A 12,718-nucleotide genomic window follows, 5' to 3' on the forward strand; every position below is an offset into this window, starting at 1 on the left:
TTTAAAAAGGACTTCTCTACCCATCTAGGAAAGTGGAAGCTTCCTTCAGTTAGAAACATCACTTTTGAGCCTTTGCAAAGGGTGGAGGAGATTTCGGGAATATCAAATCGAGGGATCTAGAGAGACAAAGATTCCTAAGTATTTGAACCCTTCTGTGTTGAGCTGTATAGGACAATGCCGTCGAGGGACAGGAGGGTCTCCCCTCAATATGAACAACAAGGATTTCTCCCAGTTTAATGAAAATCCCGAATTTCTCCCGAAGGAGGCCAGGACATCGAATATAACAATGAGGGATTTCCAGGGAGAGCCCAAATAGAGTAGTATGTCATCTGCATACAGGGATATATGGTCCTCCCATTCAGGGGACCACCGTAAACCCTTAATCGAGGGTTCCCAGCGTATCCAAGCGGCGAGAGGCTCCAGTGCCAGTGCAAAAAGAAGGGGGGACAGCGGGCAACCTTGACGGGTGCCCCGCTCCAGGAAAAAGGGAGAAAAGGGAGCCGAAGTTCTGTAGTTTACAACAACTTGAGCGAGCGGTTCTGAGTACAGCAGACATATCCATCCGATGTGTTCGGGGCCAAATCCGAACCTGGCCAGAACTGCCCATAAATAGGACCATTCAATCGTGTCAAAGGCCATTGTTGCGTCAAGTGACGCAATTATGGCTGGTTCCCGCAGCGTAGGAGCTCTGGCCAGTACCCCATGCAGTCTACGCAGGTTTAAGGTTGTGTTCCTATGGGGCATAAAGCCGGATTGATCAGGGTGGAATAAATCACTGATAACTTTTATCAGTCTGTTCACCAGAAGCTTGGCCAGAATTTTCGGCTCAGCGTTTAATAGAGAGATAGGCCTGTACGAAGAACAGGCTGTTTTGATCTTACCCTCCTTATGAATCACCACTATTGTGGCTATCCTCTGATTCCTAGGGAGAACACCCCTGTCTCTTGATTCAACAAACATTTCCTTCATGTAAAGTGCTAGTTTATCTGGTTTAAGTTTATGAAGCTCAATGGGGAGCCCATTGGGACCCAGCGCCTTTCCAGAGTTTAGGGAACGGACGGCCAGGGCAATTTCATCAGTTGTTAGTGCACTGTCCAAGAACTTCCAGTCTTCAGGGAAAAGACAAGGGAGCCGTATGTCTCGGAGTAACTGATGGGAGTCATCCTCTGAGCGAGGGGAGACCGATGCATAGACTGCCCTGTAGTGGTCAGCGAATTTATTATCTATATCCTGAGGTGCGGTAAGTCGTTTACCTTCTTCCGTTAGAAGCTCTGGGACAAGGCGCGAACCCCAGTCTTTTTTATCAAGCCTAGCGATAAGCTTCCCTGCCTTGTCCCCCAAGTCGTAAAGCCTGCCCTGCTGCTCCCTACCTAGTGCCTTAGCCCTCTCAGTGACCAAAGCTTTGTAATCGTGTTGTTTCAGGCTCAGATGATGAAGTTTAGTTTGAGTCACACCCAGGTCCAATTACCCTTCCAATCTACGAATTTCTGTCTCCAACTCCACCACCTCTCTCTGTTTCTCTTTTTTAGAGCCAGCTATCAGAGACAGGGCCTGATAACAGTTTTAAAGGCCTCCTATAGGGACCCGGAAGAGGACACAGATCCCACATTGTTAGCAAAGTAGTCCTCCAATGCTGCGATGAGATCTTTGTGAATTTTAGGGTTGCGCAAATACCACAGATTTATTGGGGCCATCCTACCCGCTGCACCCCGAGCTACAACTACATGGATCCACAGTGGAGAATGGTCCGAAATGCCCCTAGCTAAGTGTGAAGCCTCTGTGATGTAGGATGCTTGTGCAGCAGGGACCAGACTATAGTCCAGTCGCGAGAGACTATTATGAGCTCCAGAGTGGAATGTATACTGCTTTTAAACTGGGTGGAGCAACCTCCAAGTGTCAATTAGGCCCATTGCTTCTATAAAGCCTGGCAGCCACCTCATTGCCCTTCCCGTTTTCCTGCGGGGGATGTCTGTCTACCATACCAGAGACGACTGCGTTAAAGTCGGCCCCTAAAAGTAAAAGCCCATCAGGAAGTGAAAGGAGGACCGTCCCCAAATCTGCCAGCGTTGTGCCCTGTAATCCCGGGGGAATGTAGATGGATAGAAAGGTTATACACTGACCCTCCCTGTGACACCAACATATCTGCCACTCCCATCTTTCCAATGTGGTAATGATTGCCAATGGAATGTCTTACGAATCAGAATGCCGACACCTCTGGAGCCCGACGTAAACCCTGAGTGTGCAATCAAGGTATATCCCATTCTGTGTAATGCTTTGCATGAATTTCCAACAAGATGTGTCTCTTGAAGCAGCACCACGTCTGGCACCTGCCTCTTGGGAAACTGAAGGACTACACTCCGTTTAATTTGATCCCCCAGCCCGTTAACGTTCCAACTCAGCACCTTTATTTCTCTACCCCCCATCATCTACCCGGTACAGTCGGCAAACCCCTGCATTTCGCCTATAGAACCAAATTATTGAGCTGATGCTACCAACAAACCACCCAACAAATAAACTAAACATTTCCCCCCACCCCGCTGCCCTGCCTAATGGGCTACAAACTGCCCACTGAAAAATGTAGAGTGCCTGTCGTCCCAAAAATTCAAGAAAGAAAAAATGGAGACGGTTCGGCCCCACCTCCCCCACCCTCGACCCCTGTCTAAACAACTGGATCCCCCCGAGCCCCCCATCTCGGCACCCGGCCAATCCTACAGAGAGTCATGCGACAGCCTGGAGGCTTCACAGTCACTGACATCCACCACACCTCAGTCAAACCAGGGGGCAAAAGATAATCCTATTCCTGTTCCGCCATCGCCTGCTCATCCATCCTGTCAAGTGTTTCCAGGCCATCTCGTGGAAGAGTGTCCATCCAGTCGGCCACTGTATCTGTGGTGTCAAAACATCAGGCTCGCCCGTTGGCTTCCACTCGCAAACGTGCTGGGAACCTCATGGCGTATTTCAGCCCCCTGTCTCTCAGTTTGACAGCCAAAAAGTTGGGGTGCTGCTTCTGAACCGCCTGAGTAAAATCAGGGAAAAAGGAGAGGGCAGCATTCTCATATTGGAGGGGGCCCCTGGTCCTCGCCGCCTGCAGGATTGCGTCTGTGTCCCTAAAAGTCAGGACTCTGGCGCTCATGGGGCGTGGAGGGGCCCCAGGCTTCGGCCTTCCCCCCGGGACTCTGTGGGTCCTTTCAATCGTGAAAAAGTTACTCAGGCCTTTAGGTTGGAGATCCTTGAGGATGAGATCCTCCACAAATAAGTCCGGGGAGGGGCCCTCCGACCTCTCAGGCTCCCCCAAAATACGGACGTTATTTCTCCGTGCCCTTCCTTCATATTCGTCCAGTTTGCGTTCCGCCAGTTTGTGCGAGGATTGAAGAGCACGCATATCTTGTTGCAGTTGGGACACGTCGTCTACCAAGCTGGCCATCTTAATGTCAAGTGACTTGACCTTCTCGTTAACCCTGGTAAGGTCCGCTCTTATTAAATTGACTTCAATGGACACCGTGTCCAGCTTGGAGTCCAAAGAAACCATCTGTTGTCCCAGGGAGGACTTAGTACTGTCTAATGCCGCCATGACATCTTGTAGCTTGATTTCCGCCACCGGATCCGGGGGCACCCCAGCGGAGCCAGCCAAGGACCCCAAGCCGGAAGGCGAACCCTTCGTCAATGTATACCGGTCCAGTTTATTAGATTGCACTGTCTTCGGGCCCTTCAGTCCCCTGGAAGAATGTCTCTCTCCCTCTGGCTTGGACGCCATTGTCTGTGGCGATCACTACACAAACTGGCCACCAGTCTGACCACTCAGCGCTGGAGATTGTGACACGGTAAGTAATCCGTCACTGCCTCCTCCTCGTCAGGGTCTCCAAGCAAGCCCTTCACCAGTGGGGGACCTCTGTCATCAAATACTGACTAATTTAGTTGGAAGTCACTAGCTCCAAGACACCTCCCCTGCCATTACTCCTCCCTAGGGTCACCGCTAGTATCAGCTCCTAATGCGTTGTAGGTCTTTTGCAGCCCCTCGGTGGGTAGTGGCCTCCCCTCTGTTAATTGGCCGCAGTTAACTCTGTCCCCCTTGAAGGACGCGGAGACCAATGACCCCGACCTCACCGGAGCAGTCTCATAGTCCTGCTTGGTCCCATTCACTAGTTGACTGGCGACTGCTCACTGGGGGATAGTCCGGGTGGGGCCCACCTTGCGGCCCCGATCCACACCCACACCCGACAAAGCCAGGACGCTCCCCGCCAGCCTCCGCCAAAGTGCGATGTGTCGCTGCTTTAAGCGCTCCCCCAATGCCACAAGTCACTGTTTGAAGGGGGAGGCAGAAGCAACACAGTGCCACTGATGCAATCTACGGGGGGGGCACAGTGTGACCCCGATCTATATCCACCCTCAGCCAAGGCCAAGCAGCACTGCAACAGTCTCCGTGGACCCAAGCGGCCGTGTAGATCAGCCGTGTTTTCTTACGCTAAAATGGAAGGGAGGGTAATGGTTAGCCATTCGTTGTGCTTGGTTGCGGTGGGTCAAGGGAAAAGTAATATTGGAAGAATCCCCAGAATACCTGAATTGATTCAGGTATTCTGGGGATTCTTACAATATGACTACACGGCCGCTTGGGTCTAGGCACTTTCAGGTACGTTACACAACTTCTTGCCTACCCATATTCATGAATGAGCTGCTTTTTCAATTGCTAAACTGGATATGCCTATCTTCACAGTAGCACCCCTTATTCTCCCTAGTACCTACCTGCTACCTGCAGAGGACCCCTAAGCAATACCCTACAAGCATCCACAGCTTTCCTTCAAGGACAAGTTAAAGAGGACTTCGCTTGTTCGGATGTCCACCCAGGTACTTATACTTGCTCCCTCACTTGCCCCCCCCTTGTTGCCCCCCCCACCCCTTTTCCCAGTCTGGTGCCATACCTAAATTCCTCCCCTTTCCTTACAGCACTCGTAAATTCAGACAACCAAGTCCTGATGAGGATCCGAATTAATCCGGATCGAAATGCCGTCGACCAAACAGCCTAAATAATAGGCGCACTCCTCCCCTGTGGCTCTACCATTAATTGAAATTATTCCAGTCTATTGTGATATCACATTGTCACATGCGCCGTTGAGCCACTCACTGTAAATTTCGAGCACCTTATGCACAGTGCGCCACCAATGCTGTTCACCTTCACTTGCGTCGCCACTTGCACTTTTTTACACGTTTATGCACCAAGTTTTCATGTGGTTGTCATCCAATTAACCTATGCAGTGCTGTTCTTAACTGTATATTTCCGACCCTGAAACTACTGTTATGATATAAAGATGAATAACTATCTATTGTCATACAAACGAATTTTTCTCCTTCTTTCTTTCTAAGTAATGCTATGTGCATGCTTGGTATAGTTGTCTATTGAATCCTACCACTCAGGACACTGTTTTTTGTTGCATTGTTAGATAATTCAGCACTTTACGTAATTTGCGATAATCGTTCAGTCCTCTAACGTTCCACGACAGTGCACGGAGGGAATCAATTGCTCTCGGAGCAGTAGCTCTGCTAGTTGTTGCCATCTGCATTTCAAATCTAGTAGTGCATCCTGACATATGTAGCGTGCATGTATTATATATGTTACAGTCAAAGTGTGAAATCCCGCATTCTATAGAATGCCTAGGTAATGTATAGAATGCCTGAAAATCGAACGTCAAAGTATGAAATGATTGATATTTTATACATTGCCTAGGCATTGTATACTTTGCCGGATTGTCTGCCGGCAAAGTATATAATACGCCTAATCCCGCCATTTTATTCCCGCCCAGCAATGTGTGAAATCCGGCATGGTATAGAATGGCTAGGTAATGTATAGAATGCCTGAAAATCGAACATCAAAGTATGAAATGATTGATATTTTATACATTGCCTAGGTATTGTATACTTTGCCGGATTGTCTGCCGGCAAAGTATATAATACACCTAATCCCAGAGACAGCACAAGTTATCAGCAATCGAGGGGCAGGGACAGCACAGGTTATCAGCAAGAATAAGTAATAATATCCTGTGGTTTTTTTCGTAGTTTTGTTCTTCCAGTTTCAAACACTTATTAATTAATAAAGGCTTCTCATCTTGTGCCCTTTTAACACTTTGCGTAAAGGGTACTGGTCATTCTGTATAACGCCTAGGAATTGTATAGAATGCCTAGGAAAAGTATGTAACATTTTCATCAAAAACGTATATTTCCTAGTTTGCCTCTAAACCATCAGGCATTCTATACATTACCTAGGCATTCTATACAATACCGGGATTTCACACTTTGCCGAATGCCTAGGAATCTCATCTTGTGCCCTTTTAACACTTTGCGTAAAGGGTACTGGTCATTCTGTATAACGCCTAGGAATTGTATAGAATGCCTAGGAAAAGTATGTAACATTTTCATCAAAAACTTATATTTCCTAGTTTCCATCTAAACCATCAGGCATTCTATACATTACCTAGGCATTCTATACAATACCGGGATTTCACACTTTGCCGAATGCCTAGGAATCTCATCTTGTGGCCTTTTAACACTTTGCGTAAATGGTACTGGTCATTCTGTATAATGCCTAGGAATTGTATAGATTGCCTAGGAAAAGTATGTAACATTTTCACAAAAAACGTATATTTCATAGTTTGCCGAAAACCATCAGGCATTCTATACATTACCTAGGCATTCTATACAATACCGGGATTTCACACTTTGACTGTAACATATATACCGTGCAAAAACCGAACTAACATCAAAAACATTACCCCTACCTTTCCTCCTCCTCCCACAGCAGACCACCCACAACTCGGTTGCGCAGCATCCCCTAAAACACCCACCCGTTATCCCCTGCCTCCCGTGGGCAGAGGTCACTCTATGTGCAGTAAACTGTCAAATGCAGTCGTTCTCTTGTCCCAACCTCCGCACGCCAACTTGTAGTTTCGCAGCCCCCACTATAGAGCACTCCGAGTCTGAGTAGACTGGAGCTATGTAACGTAATCTATCCCATTTCCCTGGCCAGTACCCTGTGGCCTGAAGGGAGGTCCCTGTACCGCTCGTTGTGACTGAGATAGTACCACTATTTCTAGCACCAGTCTAAGTTACGCTCTTCTGTTGCAGTCATCAGCATCTCAGTCGTAAATATGTAGCAGTCCGCTGGGTACAAGCTCGTCTGTGTAATATATGGAGTCCCAGCACACCCCAAAAAAGTGCCTCCAGCATAGTCTACCTGCACTGTACCAGTCAAGTAATCAGCAGTACATTGGCTTTTTGCCCCCAACACCACTTCCTCCTCCCCACACCCGCCACACTCCCATAATACTTATCAGCTGAAAGTAAGTAACTTAGTGTCAGTCTTGCTCCTCAACCGATTCTCCAGCCGCTTCGCCCAGTAGGTGTTGTTCCTGGCTCTGTCGCTGTTCTCTGGACCAGCCTTTTAGTGCCTTCTGTAAGACCTTCGGGTCTGTAAAGCTGTGGGAGCGACCTTGTTTGTTCACCCGTAGTTTAGCAGGATACAGCATGGCATAATCCAGGCCCAGATCGCACAGCTGCTTTTTCATGGGTACAAATTGTCTACGTGCTTCCTGCACTCGAGCGGTGAAATCCAGGAAAAGCGAAATGGTCGATCCTTCGTATACCAATGTTTGTTTTTCCCGCACCAATCGCAAGGCGGCATCTCTATCCCGGTAATTGAGCAGTTTTGCTATGATTGGATGCGGCGGGACACCCGCTGGCTGACGAGTTCCCAGGGAACGATGCGCTCTCTCCACCACAAACATATTGAAGAAGACACCTTCCCCCAGAAGGCTTACCAATAGCTTCTCTACGAAGTGTTCCATGTTACCAGTTGTTGTCGTCTCCGGAAGACCAGTAATTCGTAGATTGCAGCATCTCGAGTGAACCTCCAAATCCTCTGTCTTGTCTTGCAGGACTCGTATGACCCTCCCGAGCTGTTTGTGGTCCGAGTCCAGTGTAGTGTGCGCCTCTTCTACCTCCGTGAGTGTCCGCTCTGACATATCCAACCGCTCCGCGTGCTTATCCAGACGTTCCACCATTCTGTCCATCCGGTACGAAAGGGCGTCCATTTTTGTGCCTTGGGAGGTTATGCCATTCTGCAAACTTGTTTCCATCGATAGGAGCATACTCCGGATATCTGGGTCGTCCTCCGCAGGGGTTAAAGTCCTAGTGGCCTCCTCAGTCGTGGCGCTGTGTGACTTAGTGCGTTTCTGCTCAAAAGTGAACTTGGGTTGCGTTTTATCCGTTCTGCCCATTGTCTCCTCTGGGTGAGCCGATTTGCTAGGGCCCGCGTTTCTGCCACCCCTAATTCCTATCTGGTAGAGGCCGGCCAGAGGCTATTAACTTTAGTTGTTCCCAGCCCTGTTGTCGACAGTGATCAGGCAAGATGCCCCTTCTAGCTAGTTCGTTCAGTTGTTCTGGGGACTAGTTACCTCATCTGCCGCTAGTCTTGTCGTCACTGACCTCCAGACTGCGGAAGTGCCAGTACCCGTCCGGCCGTGCTGTGTTGCCTCCAGTCGCTCGTCCGGTCTCCGACTCCTCTCAGGAATTCGCCTCCCGTGCTACACTCTGCTTGCTCTCCACAGCACAGCTCTGACTCTGCGCTTCTTTATGCCAAGTCAGGCCTGGTATCTCTGTGGCCGTAGTCTCTCTGTGAGTGTGAGCCTCTGTTCAGTGTCGCCTTAATTCAGCCGGCCTGGTACTCCTGTGCGGTGCTCCTGGGGACTCAATATTGCTGGATAGGAGCCACTCACCGGGGTGCAGATCTGCTCCACGCTGCACACTTCACTCTGTTTGGTGCATTGTCAAGCCCCAGCTGCAGGCGCACCCCCTGCGCACCTACTACAGACCGTGGGGATCCCAAGGCTAGTGCCACTTTGCAAAATGTTGGTTCCCCGTAGTGGCAAAGCCCTACCCGTCTCCTCCACTTGAGGCTCCTTCAGTTGTTTCCCCAGGTCCTCTCAGCAGGAACTCCCAGAGCCTGTTGCAGCGTTCTGCTTCTGCTGCCTGGCCACAGACTACTCAGCCCTAGCGACCGCTCATATGCTGGGGGTCACCGAGCCGTCACCAATGCTGGGTTTCATAGCGCCATTATCACTCTGTGCTGCATGTGCGTTGGCCCGGCGTGCTCCCCAGCACAGCTGGAGTCCCCAAGGTCCGATGTTTGCCGCTGGTGGAACCGGACCCCCAGAGTTGAGAGGTTCGGCCGGAACCAGCAGTCGTTCGCGGCACGTACGTTGACGCTGCTCCGCCCCCTGGGCTACTCGGGCCGGGGATTACAGGCCTTGTGGTCGCTTGTTAAGAGCTGCAGTAGCTCCGGATAGAAGGGGGTGAGAGAGTTCGAAGTTAGGTCCCCATATCGCGGGTGTGCTCCGGTGACTGAATTTGAGCCGGGAGATTGTTGAGCAGCAGCAAGCTGTCGGATATATCCAGGATATTGTGTCGGCGTTACGGAGCTCGAGACTCAAGCAGCCATCTTGGTCGCGAGCAAGCTCCGCCCCTCTCCCCCCTCCCAGAGTTTCTCTTAGCACGTGGGGAATATCGATCTTTTCTTTTCTGACAGAGAGGGTGGATGTGGTATTTGAAGGCCGTCCCTATATAGGGTGGGCCGTAATACAATGCCATGTGAGCTGGTGATCTATGTGTTTCCTAAGACATAGCCGTTGGCTAAGCCTACCAAAACCAAAATTCTAATCCAATCCTTATCTCTATCCTAATACTAAATCTAACACTATCCTTTACCCTAGCTCTAAATTTAAAGCTAAGACTACTGTGATGAGTTAGTGGATGGAATCCCAGTGAACACCTTAGGAGTTAGGGAGTTTCTGGAATCTTGTGTTCACTGTTTGTACAGGTTTGTGACATATTGTGAGGTAGTATGTGAACCATTGCAGGATTGTCCGAGTACCCTGCTTGTGTTTCCAAGCTGTGGATAAGAGCTACATTTTGCTTCTGTATCAAGTCTGCAGAGTGTATGAGAAGGATATTGTGTCGGTGGTCATTTCTGTTATTGAAGAAGATAGTGTGGGCATCGTCAACCAGTTTACAAGTGTCTGCTTCCATTCTGCAGTGTAGTTTGAAACTGGATTGGTAGTGCTGTAGAAGATTATTCTGCCAAGGCGTTCTTGTACCTCAGGGGTAACTGCATTTTTGATAATTTTTCCTATGAATTTATAGGGCCGAATTTGGTGAGGTATAAGGTTGGTTATATTAGTAGGGATACGATGTGTCCTGTGTTAGGTGCATCCAGAATGGCCCTTTTGACTGAGGGCGGAATTGATTATGCTGAAAAAGGGTGTGTTTGTATCTCCTTCAGCAAATTTGGCCATTGAAGATGTTAGAATGTCATCATGTGTTGGCCTGGAGAGAGTTCTGGATGTTGGAGAGTTCAGTCTTTGGGATGGGGTTAAACTCAGTTCTTTTTTGGGAGATATAGTGATGGAAGAAAAGTGAAAGAGTGGACATCATTGTTGTGTTGTCAGTTTTGGAGTGGGTTATTTTGATGTGTTGCATGATTTCCAGAGTGATGATTGTGTAGAAGGATTCCTTCATAGATTTAGTATGGTAGTCTAGTATGTTGAAGTCTCCAACCAATGTAGGGTCTTAGGAGGCTGAGATGATTAGTTCTGAAATTTTGTCTTAAATGTCTTGGCTCTGTGGTGGTCTCTAGAACAGACAAACAGGAGGCAGTCCAGGTTGCTGAGAAAGTGAAGTGACAGGTGAGAAGTTCAAATGACTTGGGTGCCTTAATTCTTGGTGTGCTGGAGCCAGGTACACTTATATATGACAGTGAGTCCCGTCTTATTTAGTGCGGGTGGTGTATATGTTGGGTGCTGCAGCCTGTAGGGATAAGAAAGTCTAGAATGTGTGTGGCTTGGAGTGTGAACCAGTGTCTGAGAGATACTTCTAACCATATGTAGCTACACTCCATCACTTCCAGATCAGAACGTAGCCTTCACAGAGCCGCATACTGGTGCAAGGGAGCACTGTTATGAAATGTTTTCAGAGCCAGTGTGGCTCTTGTGGAATATTGTGACTTTTTACAAAAAAGTTGAAATCTAGATAACAAGTGACTAATTTTCCATATTTATTTACCCTTTCACTGTTCTATTCAGGTGAAGGTGCAGCAGGCTGCTTTGGAACTCCAGCTAACTCCATTTAATGTGCTGTTGCGTACAACATTGGATTTACTGCAGGAGAAGGATCCGGCCCGCATTTTTGCAGATCCTGTCAACCTGAAAGAGGTGAGTAGCCTTGCCTGAAGAGTATGGCCACTTTTCTGTATTTAGCCATTTTGGGGTGTTTGTGGAAACCATCCTACTACTAGAGTACTCACATTTACATTGGGTGCTGAACATGAGCTTGTGCACTGTGATTGATTAATCTTGAGTGAATTAATTGTTGAGGGAGGTTTTGAAGAGACAAATAGCTATTGCAGCCTTTGAAAGTAGATGATCTTTCTTCTCCAGTGTATGTGATGTTATTTGAAATGTATCTTCCTGTCTGTTTCTGTGTAGTGGTTATGTTTGGGAGGAAGTACAAAGCTATATTTCCCTATTTCCCATAGCCTTCTATTTCCCTCGGTCAGGTTGAGTTTTTCACCTACTTGTGCGTAAATCGAATGAAAACATCTTATTAGATTGCACAGCCATTCCTATTTGTAGTGTGTTCCCTTCTAATCTTGTGGATGGAGCAGCGGTAGTTAGGGGATTGTCTAGTATGTGGCCTGGCGGAAATATATTCTCTAACACTAACAGCCCACATTTGGTGAGCGCATTTAGGAATATAAAGGTGTTGTTTATAGCTTGAAGAACTTTTCAGTGATAATGGATGGGTGTGAGTGAGATAAATGTTAAAAGAAGCTAATTGGCTATCTTAGTTTCTCTTTTTCTTCCTGCCTTCACATGACCCTCACTTGTTTTCAGGCATATGTGTGCACAAAATTTTTCTTTTAAGATAATGGTTAGGCCTGGGCGTAGTTCACGGCGTTCCGCTACACAGAACTCCGCAATGTGACAAAAAAAGTCAGTCGAGTTCCGCAAGTGGCAGAGTGCAGTGCGAACTGCGATTCGCAGAATATTCCTGCCGCTCGGGTAGGTTTTCTACTAGAGTGGTCGCTTGCTCTCGCCAATTCACCATTGGCGATCACGAGCAGGGAAGCTGATCTTCCTGCCGCTCGGGTAGAAATTCAACCAAGCGGCATCTCGTGCTCGCTAACTTACAATTGGTGATTGCGAGAGGAGAAAAAACTACAAAAATTCCACGAACAGAGCGCAGTTTACCGCCCAGGATTAGTAATGGTGACTATTTTTATTCCCTGTCAAAGTCTGTTACAGCAGCATCCATGGTGATTGAATTTACTTATCTTATTTTTTCTGATGCATAATATTTTGCTGGTAGATTACAAGTTTTCAGGTTTGTGCACTGTCTTTCTTTTTATATGTCATTCCAGTTTTTTATTTTTCATGTTGGGACGCTTGGGACACTATTTCAAATCCTGCAGTTTTCTTAGTAGATGATGATGGTCACAGGTGAACACCATGAATGAGTCCATTAATCTGATAAGAAACATGAAATAAAGTAATATAAACATTACCAAGTACTCAAACTATAGCACGTTCTAGAAAGTTACATATTACTAATAGTTTTTCTTCAGTGAGAAAAGCCCAGTTAGAAACATACAATTATTTTACTGGACATAGTGAATGTA

At 47.7% G+C, this 12,718-nt stretch overlaps 1 protein-coding gene across 2 annotated transcripts in view; it reads left to right on the forward strand.

Annotated features, from left to right (window-relative positions):
- BRPF3 (bromodomain and PHD finger containing 3) overlaps positions 1 to 12,718 on the forward strand; it is a 538,751-nt gene that overhangs the window by 324,754 nt on the left and 201,279 nt on the right. For both annotated transcript variants that reach the window (XM_078644347.1, XM_078644348.1), the window contains exon 5: positions 11,124 to 11,252. In XM_078644347.1, the coding sequence (XP_078500473.1) occupies positions 11,124 to 11,252 (129 nt within the window). The remainder of the gene's footprint in view (positions 1 to 11,123; positions 11,253 to 12,718) is intronic.

This window comes from Lissotriton helveticus, chromosome 5_1 (assembly GCF_964261635.1).
Source record: "Lissotriton helveticus chromosome 5_1, aLisHel1.1, whole genome shotgun sequence".
Classification (NCBI taxonomy): domain Eukaryota; kingdom Metazoa; phylum Chordata; class Amphibia; order Caudata; family Salamandridae; genus Lissotriton; species Lissotriton helveticus.